This window comes from Solanum tuberosum, unplaced genomic scaffold (genome assembly GCF_000226075.1).
Source record: "Solanum tuberosum cultivar DM 1-3 516 R44 unplaced genomic scaffold, SolTub_3.0 scf00180, whole genome shotgun sequence".
Taxonomy (NCBI): Eukaryota; Viridiplantae; Streptophyta; class Magnoliopsida; order Solanales; family Solanaceae; genus Solanum; species Solanum tuberosum.
The window spans coordinates 31,335-52,558 of record NW_006239107.1 but is presented as its reverse complement, the minus strand read 5'-3'; the positions used below and the strand labels follow the sequence as shown (position 1 = coordinate 52,558).

At 34.4% G+C, this 21,224-nt stretch overlaps 2 protein-coding genes and 1 non-coding gene across 4 annotated transcripts; 1 reads left to right on the top strand and 2 right to left on the bottom strand.

Annotated features, from left to right (window-relative positions):
* The first annotated feature begins 148 nt into the window (after positions 1-148).
* Positions 149-1,971, top strand: LOC102598196 (protein ASPARTIC PROTEASE IN GUARD CELL 1-like). Its single transcript, XM_006354670.2, has one exon. The coding sequence runs from the start codon at positions 186-188 to the stop codon at positions 1,809-1,811; it is 1,626 nt and encodes a 541-aa protein (XP_006354732.2). The 5' UTR covers positions 149-185; the 3' UTR covers positions 1,812-1,971.
* A 2,545-nt stretch (positions 1,972-4,516) lies between these two features.
* On the bottom strand, positions 4,517-4,588 carry TRNAD-GUC (transfer RNA aspartic acid (anticodon GUC)). The gene has a single exon. It is a non-coding gene; the product is annotated as a tRNA-Asp (tRNA).
* Positions 4,589-6,355: 1,767 nt separating this feature from the next.
* Positions 6,356-19,759, bottom strand: LOC102597882 (protein CASP). 2 transcript variants are annotated; one of them, XM_006354669.2, is made up of 19 exons: positions 19,424-19,757; positions 17,934-18,044; positions 17,644-17,822; positions 16,285-16,434; positions 15,064-15,152; positions 14,148-14,257; positions 13,812-13,906; positions 13,496-13,551; positions 12,755-12,920; positions 11,370-11,462; positions 10,925-11,053; positions 10,613-10,732; positions 10,259-10,339; positions 9,007-9,114; positions 8,750-8,893; positions 8,569-8,670; positions 8,061-8,140; positions 6,819-6,911; positions 6,356-6,697 (listed from the first exon to the last, which is right to left on the bottom strand). In XM_006354669.2, exons 1-19 carry the CDS (start codon positions 19,512-19,514, stop codon positions 6,640-6,642), a joined length of 2,055 nt encoding a protein of 684 aa, XP_006354731.1. In that variant the 5' UTR covers positions 19,515-19,757; the 3' UTR covers positions 6,356-6,639. The 2 variants fall into 2 exon arrangements, 1 of the variants encoding a protein (XP_006354731.1); XR_001474328.1 differs by lacking the exons at positions 6,356-6,697; positions 6,819-6,911 and having other exon boundaries at positions 8,569-8,672; positions 8,751-8,893; positions 19,424-19,759.
* Positions 19,760-21,224: the final 1,465 nt, after the last annotated feature.

Sequence of the window (21,224 nt, the reverse complement as noted above, 5' to 3'; positions counted from 1 at the left end):
ACGTACCCTTGTCATTAGGTGATAAAAATATATGTACTACTTTTCGTTCACTTTTACTTGCCTATTTTGAACTTTGCACGACTTTTAAAAAGGTAAAGGAGTATACATACATACAAACAAATAAGTGGGAGTTAGTTTTTACCGGTGAGTGCTATGTATGAAAGCTTGCTTCCCTCCATTAATGCATGGGTTCTTATTCAAACTTTATACGTGAGCTCCTTTCCTTTCTCTCTTTTCTCACCTTTCGCCTTTTCTTTCTCCTCCTCTTCCTCCTATTTATATCCATTCCTATCTTCACTTCTTACATTCATCATTTCTCTTTACAACAAACTATAATGGCCTCGTCATTTTCCAATTTCCTTTCCTTGATCATCACTGTTTCTTTCCTTCGTAATGCTCTTTGTCGTCCCTCGTTAACTTCTTCACTTCCACATTCCCAAATCCTCGATGTATCAAAGTACATTCAGAACACTCTTCAAGTACTCTCTCCCAATATCAAATCTCTCCAACAACAAGAAGCAATAGAACAACAACAACAACCGCTTTATTCTTCCTCTGCATTCTCTGTATCAATCTATCCTCGCTCTTCTCTTGTGAAACCCCAACACACAGACTATACATCTCTCACTCTCTCCCGACTTGCTCGTGATTCAGCACGAGTGTCCTCACTCAATGCTATGCTTCAACTTTCTCCCACTAATTTTACTTATTCTCATCTCAAATCGGTTAGAACCATGTCGGGACTTGAAGAATTTCAGACCCCTCTTATATCTGGATCAAGTCAAGGCAGTGGCGAGTATTTTGCTCGGCTAGGAGTTGGAGAACCTGCGAAGGAATTTTACATGGCCATTGATACTGGCAGTGATATTAATTGGCTTCAATGTGAGCCCTGTGACGAATGTTACCAACAAACTGATCCGATTTTCAATCCGTCTGATTCCTCCACATACAATCAGCTCTCATGCGACTCACCGGTGTGTGCGGCACTTGAACTCTCGGGCTGTTATACCGATACTTGTATGTATCAAGTCTCCTATGGAGATGGTTCGTTTACAAAAGGGGAATTAGCGACTGAAACGGTGTCGTTTGGAGACTCTGGATCGTTCCCTAATGTTGCTATAGGATGTGGCCATGATAATGAAGGGTTATTTACCGGGTCAGCTGGGTTGTTAGGTCTCGGCGGCGGCTCACTATCTCTTCCATCTCAAGTCAAAGCGACGTCGTTTTCCTACGGCCTTGTAGATCGTGATTCTGATTCTTCATCGACTTTGGAATTCAATTCCGCCGGACCTAGTGACTCGGTGTTTGCACCATTGCTACGTAACTCGAGGAGGGATACTTTTTTCTACGTAGGTCTCGAAGGAATCAGCGTCGGCGGCGAGATGTTACAGGTTCCATTGAGTATTTTTCAGATCGACGATAATGGGAGGGGAGGAATTATCGTGGATTCTGGAACAGCGGTGACTCGTTTGCAGAGCAGTGCTTACAATGCTTTACGTGACACGTTCGTGAAGTATGCTCAGAATTTGCCGTCAGCCGGGGAATTCGAGTTGTTTGATACTTGCTTTGATCTATCGTCAATGAGTACGGCGAACGTTCCGACGGTGGCGTTTCATTTCTCCGGTGGGAGAACGCTGCCGTTGCACGCGCAGAATACCGTGGTCCCGATAGACTCGTCGGGGAAGTACTGCTTAGCATTTGCTCCGACGGATGAATCAATGTCGATAATCGGAAATGTACAGCAGCAGGGGACACGTGTCAGTTATGACCTGACTAATAACCTTGTTGGATTTAGTCTTGATAAATGTTAGTAGTGGCAAAGCTGCATTAAAATAAAAAAACTTTTTTAAGTAAGAAAGAGGAAAAGAGACGAAGAACTGATCCCAATAAAATATTTGGTGTGCTATAATGTTGTTATCATCTGAATGGTGTGATGACTTGGTTTCTGGGCATTACAACTCCCAGCTCGAACTTAAATATACCACAACATATATTGGTGTGATAAACTTTAATAGAATTTTTTTATATCCAAGCTTGAACTTTAACTATACTACAAAACATATTGGTATGGTTATCTTCAATAGAAGTTTCTTCATATTTATGGTTGAACTTAACTTCATTGCATAGAAATATATAAATTTGGCTGGCAAGGTTCATAACATGTTGCTGTGCTAGCTAGACTCAACCTCAATGCATAAAAATATATGAATTTGACTGGCTAGACTCGCAACATGTTGTTGTGATGAACTTCAATAGAATTTTCATTCATATCTAGGCTTGAACTTATAACTTTAATGTGTGGAAATTTATAAATTTGGCTGGTCATAAATTTTGGTTCTCCATATCCAGGCTCGAACTTATAACTTTAAGTATAACTTACATAAATCTCATAGTGTAAAGAGTAAATTACATCATATTCCTACTCTTTAAGTATAACTTACATAAATTCTGTTGCGCTAAAACGGGAATAAAATATGAAAATCTAATTAAATCCATAAATTACGCTTATGTTTCTTTTTACTCTCAATCATACATAGGCAAATCCAAAACGAAGAAATTCAAAATTTGAAATTGTTCCCCCCTGTTCAACGAAGAAACCTTTCAGATTTGATTCAAAAACTTTGTCGAAATTATGGGTTAGAGAGGTGAGTTATGAAGGATACAAAAGTGATGAAATTGTTGTTGGACAAACAATTTCCTTTTGAATCTTCAAGTTCATCGAAGATCTTTTCAATTTTGGTTCAAGTTGTTTGGATTTGCTATATATGACCTCTGTTTTTTAATTTTTTAATTTGTATATTGATATATAAGTCGTGATACATTACTCGTTTGATGTATATGTAATGTGTTTTTAGATCCCAAAATTCTTCTTCCCATTCTTCCAAAAAAATTCTCAATTTTTAAATCAAACTTGTCGACAAATTGTACTAATACAACATGAACATGTCGATCTTGTTGAGACATTTCAGAATCTGAGAAAGTGAGGTGAGGTATGAACGATATAAAAATGATGGAATTGTTGTTGGTCAAAATATTGGTTTGTGAATCTCTAATCAGTCATTGCAACTGAATTAGAGATCGATGAGTTGAGAAAAAAATTTGGATATCTGATACATAGTTGAGGTGAAGAAACAAGAGTTTGGATTTTTAATGTATCTGTTATGCATTGATACAACAAACAAAAAGGCTGAAGAGATGCATAACTTTGATGGATCATTCATACCTTTTATAATGTTGTGAAATCGTTTTTTGAATTTTATTTTCGAGATTGATAGATTTATCATTATATTACTATTTATGTATCTTGTTTAAATTGATAAGTGTTGTATTTCTACTAGTTACATTAAATAAGAAATTGTTGCCCATAAGATGTTAGGTTTGAGATCGATACATTACTGTTTGGTAATTGTTATGTATCAGATAGATTTAGTATATATTCGAATTTACTTATCACGCATACAAAATTATTGCATGATACATTATTATTTATGTAAATTATTTTGTTTGAGAGCAGAATCCATATGTATTAGGAATTTGTAGATGAAAAGGTTGATACATGATAAATGATACATTTTGTAGAATTTTTGTATCAAGCATCAATACTAATTAAGGTTATGTATCAAAACTAATATTTGAACACGATACATTGTGCATGATAGAATTGTAATGTATCATGATGTTGAAACGAAGGCAATATACATTAGTTTAAGAAATTTGAACCTATATGTATCAGAAAATATGAACAACCAAAAAATCGAAAAAAGTCAACAATCTATTCAATGGAAAGCAACAAATTGGATAACCCCAATACTGAAAGATCGAACCAATGGAATGAAGTGTATCAAGACCGCCACTAGAAATTCCTGGAACAATTCTAAATGCACTCCAAGATGAACTCTCTGCATTAGCAACGTTTTCCACCCCTCTTCCAGTAAAGAAATCGAGAGTTATGTCATAAGATTGATGATCAATAAACATATGAAAAACCGACAACAACAAAACTTATTTTGGCATTATGTTAGCAATCACAATTACCTGCCCACATCTCCTCGTCACATATGTGTTTAGGAGATCCTTTTGTCAATGTTTAATCAATCACAATTTATTTATTTTTTTAGTTTTTAAGATGAAAAAAAAACTAACTTTTTAAAAAAGAAATTGAAAATTGAAGTGATGGAAAGAAATCTATCTCTTGAATAACTTGAAATCATTAATTGGAAAGAGAAAAGATTTGAAATTCAAAAAAGGATTAATGTAGTTAACTGTAGAGAGATTTGTGACTTGAAAAAAGGAAAGAAAATCGTGGGTATGATGTTCAAATTAATGTATTCGAAAAAGGGGATGATGGGAGCAAAAGAGGGAATTTTTGATATTTTTTGAAATGATAGAGAAAATAAGAAAATATAATAATAAATGGTGTGTAGTTAGATAATTTTTCCTAACTTGAACGTGTGGAAATATATAAATTTGGCTGGTCATAAATTTTGGAACAGCTGACAAAAGGAAAAAAGTAGAACGCCGCTGCCGGGGATCGAACCCGGGTCACCCGCGTGACAGGCGGGAATACTTACCACTATACTACAACGACTTGCTTGTTAACACATAGTCAGCTTTTTTAATGCTGGGTCTTCAACATGCAACAACACCAAAACTTTATATCACTTTAGTTTTTCTGGATCCACAATATTAAAAAATGCTAATTGTTGTACTTGAGATAGTGAAAGGCTTATGGGATAGGGGCATTATGCATTATGATATTAAAAAAGATAACCCTAACTAAACTGATTGTGAGTGATAGATCGTGAAGTAAAAGTAGTTTTTATGAAATCAAATCTTACTTTAAAGACCAGAGAGCTTATTGAAAAGGTGATAGAGCAAAGTCTTAAGTAAATAACTTATTGAAGACAATACCAAAAGCATTATCTTCATGAATTTATTCAAAATGGCTCAAAGACTATTATGCCTTTCCTCAAAAGGAAGACATGATTGAACTACGAGTGAGCTGGACACATCTATTTTCTTTGATACTTCTTTTAGAGAGAAAAACTTACTTAACGAAGATTTGAATTACTTTTGACTTTCGACTATTTTCATAGGAAAAACTAGATGTCATTATTACATGATCTATATTTAGTTATTATACCATAAATCAGTTTTAAGCTTGATTTCCATATATTTCTCCAATGATAATAACTAGTATTATCGATAATAGTTTATCTACCTAATCGAGATCGACTATAGTCGAAGCTATACAAAAGTTCATGTTTTAACTACAAGCATTTGTAGTTATTCATTTTTCAACATTCCTTTTTTTTTCTTCTAATTTTCAGCTTCCAAACATAGGCTGATTGACGAATTTTAAGACTTGAAAGATCACAAAACATAAACATGGGGAGCTTGCTTAAGTTAAAGAATTGAAAAATAAATAAAAATATACAGATGGTTTTCAGAAACCGTAAATTTACCAACAAAGTAATTTTATAGAATACTTTTGACAAATGACTAATTTAGTGAGTTCAACACAACAATAATTATTAGTTCAATTTAATATCAGGCTTAGAAGTGTAAGCTTACTTTTGACTACTTTCTGACAAACTGCAAGGAAGTATTCCACTAGAATGGAATGCAGAATTGCAAAAAAACTACAAATAAGCTTGATCTCGCAATTGAACCATCTATTATTTTAAACCGACTTCTCGATAACGTTAAACACATAATAATAGAAATTAGGGGTGTGCATTCGATTTTTTGGTTTTTGGTTTTGTAAAAGTGTAACCCAATCCGATCCAAAATAAATTTGATTTGGTTTGGTTTTCCTCTATTTGGTTCGGCTTTTTTCGGTTTGGTTATTCGGTTATGTCAATAATTAATAACATAACCAAAGTAATAATATTTAATCCCTTAAATATACTTTCTAATATAAATCATAAGTAAAACTTAAAACACAATACTTATAAGTATACCTATTATAGATGTAATTCAAACATGAGATATAAACGTAATCATCATCAAAGACAAAAATAAAAAAGGGACAAAAGTGGTTAACTCCAACTTAATTCTAAACTTAAAACATTATATATATATATATATATATATAAATTCGGGTTTTTTCAGTTTTTATTTTTAAAAATCCGAAACCAAACCAAAAAACCAAACAAAGTAATTTATTAATCCAAAACCAATCTGAAAAACCAAAAAAACAATCCAAATAAAAATTCGATTTGATTTGATTTGGTTATTCAGTTTAATCCGAATAGTGCACGCCCCTAATTGAAATAAAGATGAGTATTCGCCATCGTGGGTTGAAATAATAATAAGATTAAAAAAAAAGAAAAGGAAATGACAAACAAGTATACAGGACAAATGAATTTTGAAATTCAAAGAAAATGTCTATATTTCAGACTTCGCATTATCCTTTCAATTGTATATTGCGCATAAACTAGGATAACCACCAGCAGAGGAAGGGACAAAAATAGTAAAAACAAGGAAAGAAACCCTATGATAAATAGTTTTTATATTTTCTTCGCACGATCAAACTTGAATGAAACAACCAATGCAATTTTTTCCAACTATTTACATCATATGGAGGGTTGAGTTGTTCCGTTGTGATTAGCAAAAACGTTGAGACAATGAAGGAGTCTATAGTGCATGAGGAAGATTGAGATTCTTATCACCGACAAGAGATTCTTCGCCATGGCTGCAGAAAATTCACTCAAGCTAGTAAACAAACATCTCATAAATTGTGATATGAACTAGTTCACACTGTACAAGATAAATTCACATCAGATGGAGGGGGAGGGGGTTTATGGATATTGTACCTGAGGTAGCTCAACGCTGACATCCTGTATAGGCAGGTGAATACTAAAATGTGCAATCCAATGGTGTAGAAGAATACAAATGTCCGAGCATATCTGCAACATCAAGTATCGCTTCAGTTTATTTCATATAGGGGAGTTGATTGAAGACCCGATGACATTTCAAGTATAGAAAATATTGTTTATAGAGCAAGAGAGCGCTCTGCTTACAGTTTAAAAACCCATGAAGACGTTCAAGACGGCCAATCAACAGAGTAGTTGACAGGCTCATGTAAATTTTGGTTTTAAAGTGTGTAATTGTTATTTAAAGGTACATATTGTACATCATATTTCTTCTAAACCGGAGGACCCCCTCACTTTTAATCATAATTTTTTCATAGGTAAAACACTTCAAATGTTTAATCCTTCTGTGCTGGATAAAAAGTGGCACCTACAGTGACTATTTATCACAACATCTACTGATCGCAGCATACTGAAACTAGCTACTGTTTTAAAGACGTGAAATGCATAGGCTAAATGATGATTCAGACGAGATTCAGCATTTTTGAACAAGAAAACCCTCAGTTTCCATTTCGGTTGTAGGTGTAACCAACCTGCTATTAAGGATATGGCAGAAAGAAATAATAGAAAAATATGGTCACAACTCATGAATCTATGCAGAGAAGCAATAAACTGCAAGAAACACAAGATCTAAACAGATCAAATCATCCTAGCTACTGGGGTTGAGATATAGTTTGATCATCTCAATCAAAGAAAATGCAACTTGACTGTCTTCATCTCCAGGCTTAATTAGCACTACACTTTATATTGTTCATTGGTTTAATCAGATTCAGAAATGCAATTTCTAAGGTGTTAAGAGGTCCATATTAAGAACCAAGATGAAAGCTGGTATATCCGTCTGATATCATCGTTTTAAGCAGTAACTTATCTTCTTCTTTTAACTCGTGATAGCTGTTAAGTAACAGTAGCTAAGTTTCCTACATACGATGTATGGACCCATGTGAAAAGGGATTGAAGACGGCCTTGCATGTAAGTCACAAAATTACTCTAATCCTCAGTAAAACAAGCGACTCATAAAACAAGTTAACGATCAGCATGATTGCTAAAGGAAATAAAGATGACTTAGATAAAGCATTGCATCAGTGAGATTAGTCTTAAATTATCATGGAACAGAAGTAACACAATTCCAGCCTGAATAGATAAATAATGTCAAGTTGAAAAAGAAACCATGATAACGAAGCTTACTTGTTACTAAGAAGAAAACGGCCACTACTGAGAGTAATCTTGTCTCTCAAACCTAATTCCTTGTATCTTTGATCTCTTTCCTGTCATAAGGGAAAAAAAGATTCGGTAAAATGAGGATCAACGATATCTAACAATATCAATAGACACAGGCAGGCGTGTTTACAGATTCAGCAATCAAAACAAAAGTAACACAGAAAACAACAGAGGAAAGATATTGATCCATATTAAAAATGAAAATATAGGGAAAACAAAAAGAAATGAGAATATATTGAAATAATTTAGATTGAAGTTAGATGTCTATAAAATTTCAGTTAAAGGTAGTAAAAGAACATGCATAGTTTTTCCTCTTAGCACAATTAATGACTCTGAAAATGGAATTTTGAAGGCCTAATAGCCTGGCAAAACCGAGGAGAAGCATATGTTGAAATTTATAGAAGTATCTAATCCCAATTTCGAAGTAAATGACTGAGAAGAAACTTAATTAAGGATGTGGCAAAAGAGCTGGAACCTTCTTCGAGAATGCCGCAAATGGATTTATGTCATCCTCATACATCTTCTTGTATTTGGATTCCACATCAGAGCTGAAACCACCTTCTAAATCCTCTACATACTGAGAGCCAGAGGGTGGAGTTTGAGAACAATAAAAAGTGAGCAAATATTTAATCAACAACAGAGCCTGATAGACCAACCTTTTTTGATCCTCTTGAAATCACTCTTTCAGAATTATAATCCTGAACATAACGGATCTTCCCATAAAGTTTGACATTATCTGCTTTTGTTTTATCAAGTTCTGAGGTCAGTGATCCTATCTTCTCCTTCAGCTGTCTAATTTCCTAGAGAGATCAACAATTCAAGAATCATGTACTCTTGCCAGTAAAATGACGTGCAAAATAAGGTCTTACTGTGGGTAGGTAGAAATATAGAGAAAACAGTTCAATGGAAAAACCTCTTCAGTCTCCCGCAAACGGGTACGGAAACGGTCTCTTTGGTTGCAGATCACCTTAAGCATTGAGCTTTGATCTTGGTCTGAGGAAACATGCCTCTGCTCTTCATTCTATTTCAAAGGATGTCTCCCATTAGAAAACTCACATTCATAAAAAACACAGGAGATACGAAAATGTTTCTGGAACTTCAAATATACTAACTGGATGCACTGATCTACTGAAAAGTCAATTCAAAATGCAATGGTTACTTATCAACAGATGATGATCTAATCTACTAAATCTGTTATTCCTTTTTCTTTTTTTCTTTTTTCTTTTTTTTTTTTACTTGGGGGGAAGGTTAAGAGTTTTTTTTTTTTATAAAATCTAGTCCCAACACCAAGACCACACTTGTGACTACAAATCTATCAACAAGTGCAGACTATTCTAGAAGTGAAATTACAAAATCTATCGGCGCATTCCCTTCATACACATTTTCAAACCAAAAGGCAAGTATATTTGAACACTAGTATTCAGTCTAAATTATCTGTATCTGGTATGCTTTCCCAACCAATTTTACTTGCTAAAATAAACACCATTTATGGTTTAGAGCTGTTATTCCATGACTTACTTCTACAGCAGGGGACTTCTGAGATGATGAACAGTTGCTTTTTTTTCTTTTCAACAAAGTCATCATGTACTCATAAATAGAATTTTACCCCAAGGGAAATATACATTATACATCTTTTCTTACAACTTTACCATCACAGCACTAAGGAGCTCAAAACACATGAAACTCTTCTGTACAAGTTACATATTGCTATATGCTCCAAAAACAGAGATTTTAGAATATGACCAGTTGTTTCCTCATTTTCAGAAAATCTTCCTCTCTCTTGAATGATGGAAAATAAGTGATTTCGTTCAATCACAAAAGTTAGACTTCAGATAGTGTTAGACAAAAAATATTGATCCAAAATTCATCATTTTATTAAATCATTGTTTCCTCTTTTAATTGTTCTACTGGCAGGCCAGCAGGGATATAGTAACAAATCCCTGGGCTGAAGGATAACATGGAGAATCACCACCTGCGAAACTGTAAGTTTCTACCACTTACAATATTTGAAAGATTGGAAACTTCAGCAACGAAGGATAAAGATGTTCTGACGGAAGATCAGCAATATACAGGAGCAAGGACTCACTTCCAACAATCCAAATCAACAACCTTGTTTATAAGGAGGAGGCAGAACCATAAGGAAGCAAGAAAGGAAGAACACTCACCTCTGAAGGCTCTGTTGCACCAGACTCTGATAGATCCCAATCATCAAATCGAGTACCTTTTCTATCTTTAGAACTATATCCCTGTGTGAAAAACAAGAAAACTAGTCTGAAAAAAGTTAAAGTGAAATTAATTTAGCAACAAACTGCACCGTAAAATCCACCTATTCAAGAAAAGCAAACAGATTTACTTAGGCAAGTTCAGATCAACATTTATCTTGTTTCAGGCACTTCATATTCAATAACCATCAGAGAAATATAACTATTATCTGCACTAGATATAACTACAAAAACATACAATGATTATGTGCAGAGAGATGTTCCAGCAAACAAGAGAGAGAGAGATTTTGAACATACCTTAAGAATATCATCTTCTAGCTTCTGTATTAATCTTTGTTGGTCATTAACCTTGGCAGTCAGCTCTACAACCTTTGCTTCTGCTGATTCCAGCAAAGAAGTCCTCTCAGAAAGTTGGACCTGAAAGCCATGAAATAGTATACAAATAATAGCAATAATGGATTTATTTCGAGCATATTCTGTAAAACTTCTCTGATATGATGAATTTAAATCATCATACTCTGTTTATCAATGATCAGCCGAGTAACTTCAAATTTTTTCCATGAATATAAATGACAACAGACATATAATTAGGGCACAAGTACTAATTACCTTTAATTGTGTTAGCTCATGCTCCACTTTTCGATTCTTGTCAAGAAGTAATGACTCAAGTTTGCTCATCTCTTGCCCACTGGTAGCAACTTCCCAATCTTCAGCTTCAATTGAATTGTAACCCACTGCCTACGTAAAGCAAAAAAAGAACTAAATGAAGACACACCAGAAACATTCTTGACATACATTGTGAATCATGGAGGGACAAAAAACAAAGAACTCATGAAGAAAGGAAGGAAGAAAGAAAAGGAGTCTGATTAATTGGAGACAATTGGCATAATACTGAAAAGGAAAAAAAGGGAAGGAGCCGAGGATCTTAGAACATCCAAAATCAGTTCTAAAACTTTCTGTGCTATTTTTGAGAAGTTAGACAATAGAAGATTAACAAATAACTGTAGAGCCAGCATTGAATCTAGGAATGAGGACACAGGGGGAGAAAACATACCTGTAAGATCTTTACTTTCTTCCTCAAATCATCTATCAGCTTCGTTGTAGGCCGTGTTTGAAGCTCCTTCTTTAGTTCTTCAAGAGCAACCTCCTGAGGTATGTAAATAAGCTAGAAAAATTAGGGGAAAGAAAAGAAGAAAGATCTTAAAAGGATCCCAACAAAAAACACAACTACATTGTCTATTGCAAGATTATGGAGTTAAACCAGAAATGTCACCAGATTTTAAGCATCACCAGTGTAAAATTCTCAGATAAAGGCTCTTGGAAGTTCTGAGTTCAATTTGTGGCATAACTACATAAGGAAGTTACTAGTACTTGATAGAAGAAATGTTGAAAAATAATTCAGAGCAGTCTAGATTACCCCACTTTGTGGGATTTCACGGGGTATGTTGTTGTTGTTGTTGTCTAGATTATTGAAAAATATATCGTTTTGGTGAATATAAATAGAGGGAATAATACAACAGTAAGGAGTACCATTTTTTGAGAAAACAAGATTTAGAATGTTGAAGTGTGTATCCATCTCATCTAAAAGCTTAAACTATTAGAGAGAGCACATTTTTATTATTTAATTATATTTTCAACCGCCCCATCACATGCGGACCTGATTATCTTTTTCATGGCCCAAGTATGTGGAAATTCTTTTTGGTGATGGGTGATGTTGAGATTCAACCCCTGGACCTGTGCCTGCTTTAGATACCATGTTGAAGTGTGTAAAGTTTTTAGATGATATGGTTACAGACTTCAACACAAGATGTATTAATTAAGGGGCATTCCATATTCATATTATTTTTTTTTTGAGAATGGAGGGGCATTCCATATTCTTTTGGTACTGCAGATATCCTTTTTTTAAGAGGGAAAAAAATAGCAGGCACTAAGAAAGTGGTCCTACATTCATTAGTTAAAGACAACACAAGTATACCTTTTGATAGGTAAAATCAATGAAGGACGGATTCTCACACATAAGAAAGTAAGCATAGGCATCTTATACCAATATCTAACCAAGAAAAAATTGTCTTCACTTTCATTTAACAGATCATTATTTTATTTTATTTTCATAACCATGGTGTCAGGGCTAGCTTGCACACACCTTGACTAATTCTACCGCCTACTTGCTACCTACCACCAGTTCAAATACTGGATAACTCTGTCCACGAAGGCTTGGACAGTTAGAAAAAAATCATACGGTATTTTTGTCTCCACTGGAATATGAATTCGGAATCTCATGGATCTCAATACAAGTCATTGACCACTAGGCTACACCCTTTGGGTGCTATTTAACAGATCATTATGACGACAAAGATGTATCTACATTGTTAAAAAGAGTATGAGAACGTTTTTGTGCATCCTCCATGCTATCAGTTAACGAATATTGAGAGAATATACCTTTTCATTAAGAAGAGAATTCAACTTCTTTATCTCATTGATGTGTTCTTCTCGCTCATTTGATAAGGTGTTCTCCAACTTATGAAGTTCCACATTTAGTTCAGAGATTATCTTCTCTTTGGCATACAGAGAATTCTCAAGAGCACTATCTGCATCCAGATTATCACTGAAAGCAAACAGTTTAGACTTGGACAATATATCTAAAACCATGCACAAACAATATACGACAGATTTCAAAAGGGTAAAAGAATAACAGAGATACACGATGAACATGGAAGTGTGTCATTGTCATCATACTGCATGCAATTTAAAAAATATTCCAATAGGACTTGAGTTTTCAGCTAGTGAAGTATTTAGGCTACTCTTCATCACAAGCTCATTTGCTCTACACAGAATTTCACACTTTCTTTGCCTTCTGCTTGGCATGATTGTCAGATTGAACTGCATCACTGTACTCTATTTTTCTTTTCAATAAAAGCATAACTGTACTCAATTATGTGAAACAAGTTTCTTTTTCCTTTCCTAATTTCATGTATGAACTTCTAAGGAGACTATATGGCAAGCCAAGAACATCTTTTTCCCCAGCCTCCACTTAATGCTAAAGATGTCCAAGCTTGACTACTAGAGATCATTGGTCAGTAGGAATGAACTCAGATGACCATCACAAGATGTATAGGTGCATATATACATACTTCAGAGGTCAGTGGGAATAAGATCAACTTATCAAACTAGAGAAGACACCTGTTCTTGTGATCATTATCTTCGTTTGCAGTCTGTAATTGTGAGCGCAACAATCCCTACATAAGACAAAGCTAAGGATTATTAATACATTAAATAAGCTTTTTAACCCACAAACGTTTTTCCATATAAATCCTAAGTTCAAGATCCTTTTTTTGGTTGGCCTGGTTTAGCCTGGAGCAAAATCATGTCCAAAAAGTATCTGCAGCTAAAACGCTCTCTGTGGAGGATAAAGGTGAGACATTGGGGAATACTGAAGGTAAGGGCTATTTTTTTTAAAAAAAAAAATGGAAGGTAATGGCTAATTTAATCCTCCTACCTTTTCTCTTTCAAGACTAAGAAGGCGACCTTGAGCCCGTTCAACTTCATCCATTAGGAGATTGAATTCCGATTGCTTTGCGGCTCTCTCTTCCTCTAAATTACAAATAAAAAGGGTAAAGTTATTCATGAAAAGTGTTTCCATGAACAGAAGTCTAGAAGATCATATGAGTTAAGAAGTCAAAAGAGTAATCAAGTAAGGAGATCAATATGTTTATGAGAAGGTTAAAGAAAAGGCAAAGAGAAAAGTTCTTAGCGATTTTTATTTATAGCTGCAGACTTACTCCAGAAACATGATATCAACAAACAACAGTATAAGTCCAGAATAGTAGATCACCTGATTGCGCACGAACTTCAAACAACTGGCTTTGTGCAAGTTCATGCAACTTTTGCATGGTAGAAACACTTTCTTGAGCTTGTCGTAATTGATCCTGCAGTAATTGCTCCCTGCATCAAAAAGAAGCACTGCAAATCATGATATGCCAATTCCATCCGGACACATATTACACCACAAACATATACTAGAATAAAGAGGGATGCAACTTTGTTCCAATGTTATTTTTGTGGGATGGAATCAGAGAAAAATAATCATCCTTTTGCTCATTGTAAAATGACTGAGATGTTATGGAGTTTGTTTCTTGATATCAAAGGCTTACAGTGGGTCATGCCTAAGACATCTGGAGACTTACTAGCTTGTTGGAATTTCAATGGAGGAGTTGTAAATCAGGAAAGATAGTGGAAAAACATATGTGGGTGCATATGGTGGATAATTTGGAAGGAAAGGAAATCCAGATGTCTTGAAGGAGTTGTATATTTTTGGTGGAATGGGGATTTTTTAAGTGACACAGAATCTCTGCAGGCATTATAGAATCTTTGCAAGTAGAACAAAGATTTACTTTTCCTTATCAAAAAATAAAAGAACAAAATATACTTTCGGAGTTTTGGTTGGCTTTTGTAAGTTGTAAAGATGGCTCTTAGCACAGCCTTTGTGCTAAATATTTTGGGAGAAGGCATAAGTACCCCCTTGAACTATAGTGAATTCCTAATTGACACGTTATCTTTATGTGGGACCTACTACCCCCTTGAACTTCTTAAAAACACAATAAATACCCCCTGAAAAGTCATAAACAGTTTTATGTTAACGTAGCAAAAAACACGCGACTACCAAGTGTATATTTCATTTTTATATTTTTTAAAAACATGCAACTACCAAATGTTTTCTGGTTCTCTTCTGCCAATAGAATGTAAAATACCTTTCTTTTAAAACCTCAAGTGTTTTCTGGTTCTCTTCTGCCAAACTGCGTTGCTTGATTTCTACAATTTCCTTGACTTTTTCCTCCATCTAAACCACAAGAGAAGAAACATTAGAGGAGAAACCAAAATGAACCTGCCAACTATCTGTTTCAAACTTTCAGCGTAACTTAAAATGCACTTTTCTCCATAAGTCAGTGCTTGGAAAAGCTCATATGAGAGTTCAAATGCCTCAGCACCCTTTCCCAGAAATAATTTTTTAAGAAAAAGGAAGCATGGGCAGGATGAGAAATTTGGTCATTGGCTCAAAGTTAAAAACCACTTATCAAAGGGGTGACCACAAGAGAAACTTATTCCTCAGCTACACCAGCTTGACACAGCTAAGTTTTTGTTTAAGTTTGAGTCAAGCTTAACCAAAATATGAGCCAAGCTCAAGCAAATGACTACCCAACTCTTCGTCAGATTCTACAGTTGCATCTGTGTTTGTCCATAGTGACTTATAGAATAAAATAACTGCTTAGCTCTGTTGCACATCAGTAAGCATTGGCATAACCTAAAAGACACACAAAATGAATTGCATGTCTCTTTTTATGCCTTTACATCACCAAACTCTCTCTTTTTAGTTTTTTGAAGCCCCATCTCCCTTCTAATTCAAGCTGGTTTGCACAGCTATTTCTTCTATTCCTAGCCACCACCTGCCACAACCACCACTAAAACATCTTCGACAAAGGCTCCTAAGTCAATTAAGGGGAAAAATATCTTGAGAGTTGAGACTACTCTCTAGCTTCTGATATCAATGGCAGTTTAAGACTATTTGTTTTAGAATTTTGAAACAGAAAAGAAGGATGTTCTGTTGTCAGATCTAATGGAATTTTCCATTCCCTTGTGAACATTTCTGGTTTAGAAAATTGTAAGGACTGCAGCAATACCAAGCTTGAACTTCCCATTTTGTTTGCAAATCCAGTATAAGCCAGGGATGGAATTGGTTCTGCTCAGCCTGGTTTCACTCATCTAGTTCAACCTGATAATGTAACGTTTACAGAGTATTGAAACAGAGAGAATCTAACAATTTCACATATCACATTTAAACACCAAAATAGTGATGTGGGACAGCAGAAGATTCAACAAAATTACTGTCAGTGTTCTCTCGGGTCATTCTTGAAGGGAATACACTTGATGTGCACACACACTGATATATAGATGGAATTACAATATATACTAGCCTGTTGCTCTAACTGGCGGCACCGCTCTTCAAGTCTTCTTATTGTCGCTTGTTGATTTTTCAGATGAGTTGCTTCCATGCGAAATTCTTCAAGTTCAACCTTCATTTTTCGGTTCTCAGACTCTAATTCTGATAGTTTTGAATCCTTTTCCTGTAAAGTGACATGAACAATCAGATACGAAAAAAATGAACCTAAAAGTTGAAGGAAAAAGATAAACTTGATATCCTAGACATGCTTTTGAGCTGAAATCCAATTCCAGAGCTCTAGTGGAACTTCACATATATGCTTTGAACACAACATCCTGAAAATTCCATTTTTTTATAAGGAACGCCATCTTGAAAATTCTCTATATTGAAATAGTTTCTCATCAGATAGACCCGCAAATCCCTTTCATATCTGACGATATTTTGTCACAAGCTTCATATGAGTCATGAAAGATCTTATCCAATATACAACACTCCATGTATGCATATCGATGGACATTTGCATATGAGGCGAAAGTAATTCAGAAATGTGATCTTCACGTTCAAGGCCTTAACCACCTGTGCACTGCCACTTCATGTATGTTTATCAATGGACATTTAACTCCAATTCCATTAAGTCAGCAATAAGAAATTCAAAGAAACAAGTTTATCAGGTACAAACTATTAAAAACCAACTAGCTTTTTTTCCCTCTCTTCATTACTTGTCCAATTCCATTTAACTTGGCATATTACAATTGTGCAATATCTGGCTGGATAAGTCTCGATACCAACATTCCATGAAGATTTTAGGTGGAAGCAGCTATCATGCATGATATGTCAAAGGTAACCTATGAGAAAGAGCATTCTTCTTCCAGGTGGTCCATCTGCCTCACAAATTGCAGTTGCAATGAGTGCAACTGTAAATTGCAAAACTCCTAGTTGGCTGTGTAAGCACATCTAGTAAAAATCCTAACAAAGAAATGATAACATGGAACGAACCTCCTAAACGTCTTAAATTTCTCTCTTTTCCTAACCATCTTATTGCGGAATACAGCTTTTTGAAGTCACCATTATTCTTAAACTGAATCACTACCTCTTTTCCCTTAAAATTGACAAGTAATGTCTGGATAATCTGAATGTGAAGCTTTCCTACTGCTAATCAGCAAAAGATTTAAGCATTTCCAGTCCACGTACACCACAATCTGATGCCATATCCCAAAGTTCATGTGGTGTAGATAATTACATATCTTCTTTGAAGTTACCATTATTCTTAACTACTACTAATTATACTAATAGTAGTTAACATGCATGCTGAAACCATTCATGGGCCACCAATGCAGTTACTCCACAACTTTGTAAGAAAGGTGATCATATGAAAGGCCAAAGTTGAACTTACAGCAATTGAAGCAATGACTGGATAAGGATCTGGTGCCTCATATAGTTTTTGATAAATGTTAAGGAAAGCATTTTCCCCATACTTAGCTCTCTTGGTAAGATTGTCAACCTCTTCTTGGTACCCCTTGAGCAAAGAGTTGAACAAGCTCAACTTGTCTTCAGTTGAAGCTTTTTTAAAATCTGTCAAGAGGTGATAGACATAGCTTAAAATAAATGGTTAAATAGAAGTCGAAGTAAATGCAATTTACTATTAATGTTAAACAGCAGCAGAAGAAAAGGTACATATCGCACCTCGCGTGCTCTCTGCAAGTTTTCGTCGGTTCTTCTGACTGTTCTCCTGATTCTCAGCAATCCTAAGACCTTGCTCATCTAGTGTACTCCTTTCTTTCTCCAAATCAAAGTCTGGAAGGAAAAAATCAGATACACTTTAAATGTGTAGAAAAAAATAAATTTTCTTAGACAAGACAAAAGATATCACGGGAAGAAAAAATTTATACACAGACCAATCTTTTTAAACAAGGTTCTAGGCTAAGGACTAACTCAATAAGAATTCATGAAAAACGTGTCAAAAATAAATTCACAATGAAGCACGTAAAGCAGATTGAGTTGTGTTCTCCATATACCCACAGATTTACTTCATCTTGTCCAATGGAAATTATCTAGATAATTAGTCAATTGAATAGTAATAAACCGGTGAGGGATTCTATCACAGACAGGTGTTCCTCATGATCAATCAGTTCAACAGGACTTAAGAACACATATTAGCAAAGCCAACCAGCAAAAGACAGTGAACACAGCCATGCAGTCCCTTGTATTCAATAGCTTCTACATCTGAAAAGGAGCCAACTAGTTCGCTGATACTAAGTGTCTGAGAAGATTGGGAGAGTTTTCATTATATAAGAATTTGCTTAGACATGCTATTCCAAAAGAAAAATGCCTACAACTACATCTTGTTACCAATTTCTGGTCACAGATTACATTCGCTTATTCAAGTAGTCTGCTGAAAAGTTATTGATTATATTGGCAACGGAAGTACAATATACAACTACATCTTGTTACCAATTTCTCGTCGTAATCCGCTTATTCAAGTAGTCTGCTGAAAAGTTATTGATCATATTGGCAACGGAAGTACAATACATATTTCAGGCTCGCGTATTTCTGTTACATAACTGTAATTACGAAATTAGTCAAGTTTTGTGGTCTTCTTTGGTTTGTATCTCAAACCATATGCTACTTTATATAAATTAAGTATACAGAAACTAACAGTCCTGGTTGTAATCATTAATCAAAGACCTCTCAAACACTCAATGGTTCCCATATTAGCTCTTTCAAATGCTAGAGTGAAATATAACAAAGAGAATAATAATCTCAAACTGTTAAATGGAGCATGTTATTGGTCATCTTATTAACTTACTACTCTGTGATCATAAATGAAGTTCCTCACATGGTTTTCATATTGACTTTTCAAATGCTATAGTGAAAAAATCGTAAAGTAACTAATATCCACACTGTTAGATTGCAGGTGTTAATAACTCAATCTGCATATTGCAGTGGAAAATGAGTATTCGGAACCTAAAAATCTGATTGCAAAATGAAAATAAACCAAACTTATACTCCTACAAATGAAAGGTGAACTCACATTTCCATTGAGACATATTGAAGTGATGAATTTCCTGATTTTACTTTTGATGATAATCAGCAACAAAAACCGACAACAGATATCCAATTCGCAGAAAAAAAATAGTAAGATTATGACTTCATAATTGCAGCCGGAGATATACCTTTCCAGAAGCTGGCGACGGCAGCGAGAGGAGTAGACGAAGAAGTTGAGTTCGCCTTGTCTCTCTCCGGTCCTCCTCGCGGGGAATCCATTGCTGATCCGCCACAAATTCAGCTTTTGCTCTAACAAAAACTTCAATCTGTCTATTTCTCTACTCAATGCGAAGAAATTGTTGCGAAACGATAGTTCTACTGGTTTTGATAGATCACAGATCTCGAGCTTTGTGGTTCCTTCGGAATTAATTTTGTTGCTGCATATGATGAAAGAGAGACGGGAGTTCGATGGAGAAACAGCTCCGGGTCACCCAGATTTTTCATCGGGTCTTTTTCCGGACTTTGTTTGGTACATAAGTAAAAAAATTTGGGAATTAAAACATTGAATAATTACAAAATTAAAAGATGAGGAATTACCAGAAAATGATTTTAGTTAAATGAAGGAAATTGTGGATTGATACATGATAAATATGTTTCTTTTAAGGGAAAATTACTTGGTTAAGCAAACTTATACTACTTAATTATTCATCATAAATATAGTTTGCTATAATTACTACTCATGACACATTTACTATTAATTACGTGGGCTGACTTCGAGTTGTATAATTAGTCACATTTGTATAATTTGCCACATTTGTATAATTCACAACTAACAGTTCCTCGTTTGATTTGTATTTGTATATGATGGTTTATATTTGTATATGACGATGATTTCCTTTGATTTTTCAGTTTTGTCACCATATACATTCAATCTTTTTGTGTATACATTTTTAAAGTTTGTATAAACGTGTAGTTTTGTATAATATAATTTATATAATGTAATTTGTATAACTGTTTAAAGTTCATATGTTTATGTTTGTATCAATTAGTTATTTCGAGTTTTATCATATTTATACAATTCCAAACTTTATAATTACTCAATTATACAAAAATACATGAATTATACAAACGTACCCGCGAATTATACAAAAGAGATGTGAATTATACAAATTATTGTCCTCTCTCGCTCGCCTCTCTCCTCCCTCTTCCAATCTCACTCGCCACTCTCCTCCCCATAACATGTAGCTACTAATCGTAATTAACAAACTATAGTTATGGAGCGTAATTGGGCTATTTTTGAGTGGTTGTTGGCTATATGCGAAAGTTTCTCATTTTTTAAATGTATCGAATACTTGCATCAAAATCAAAATCGATAAATTTATCACGATAGAGTGATTTAAAAAAATATGTATTGGCAATTAGTATAACCAATTAGGCTCAATCAATTTTATTTAAAAATTTAATTGTTTTTTTAAACAGGTAGAGCCGTAGAGCTCGATCCACTTTATGATCATTAATTTTCAAATAAACTAATTGAAGAATTCACTTGGCTCGGTCAAATTTTATTTTTCCACTTTTTAGCTCAAAAAATTATTTGAGCTGAGTCGATTATCAATCAAAAAAATAAACCGGCCAAGTAAATCAATCTATGATCAGTCCGAAAGTTAATGATTTTTCCAATCAATTATTGCTATGTTTTTTTTTTTTAATAATTATCATTAGCTTTTAAGTTCATTTCTACTAGTTAAATCAAAGTTGCTCCACTATAATTAAAAAAAAGAAAATTGAAAAATTATATTTAATGAATCAAATTTGTCTAGGTAAACCATAAGGGATAATATTTGGCTAAACTATATAAAAATATGTACTCACTTCATCCCAAAATAAGTATTATCTTAAGAAAAAAAAATCCCATGATAAATGTCTAAAACAAAAATTAGTTTTATTTTTCCACTGTACTATTATATTCTATATTCTTAATAACGCTCA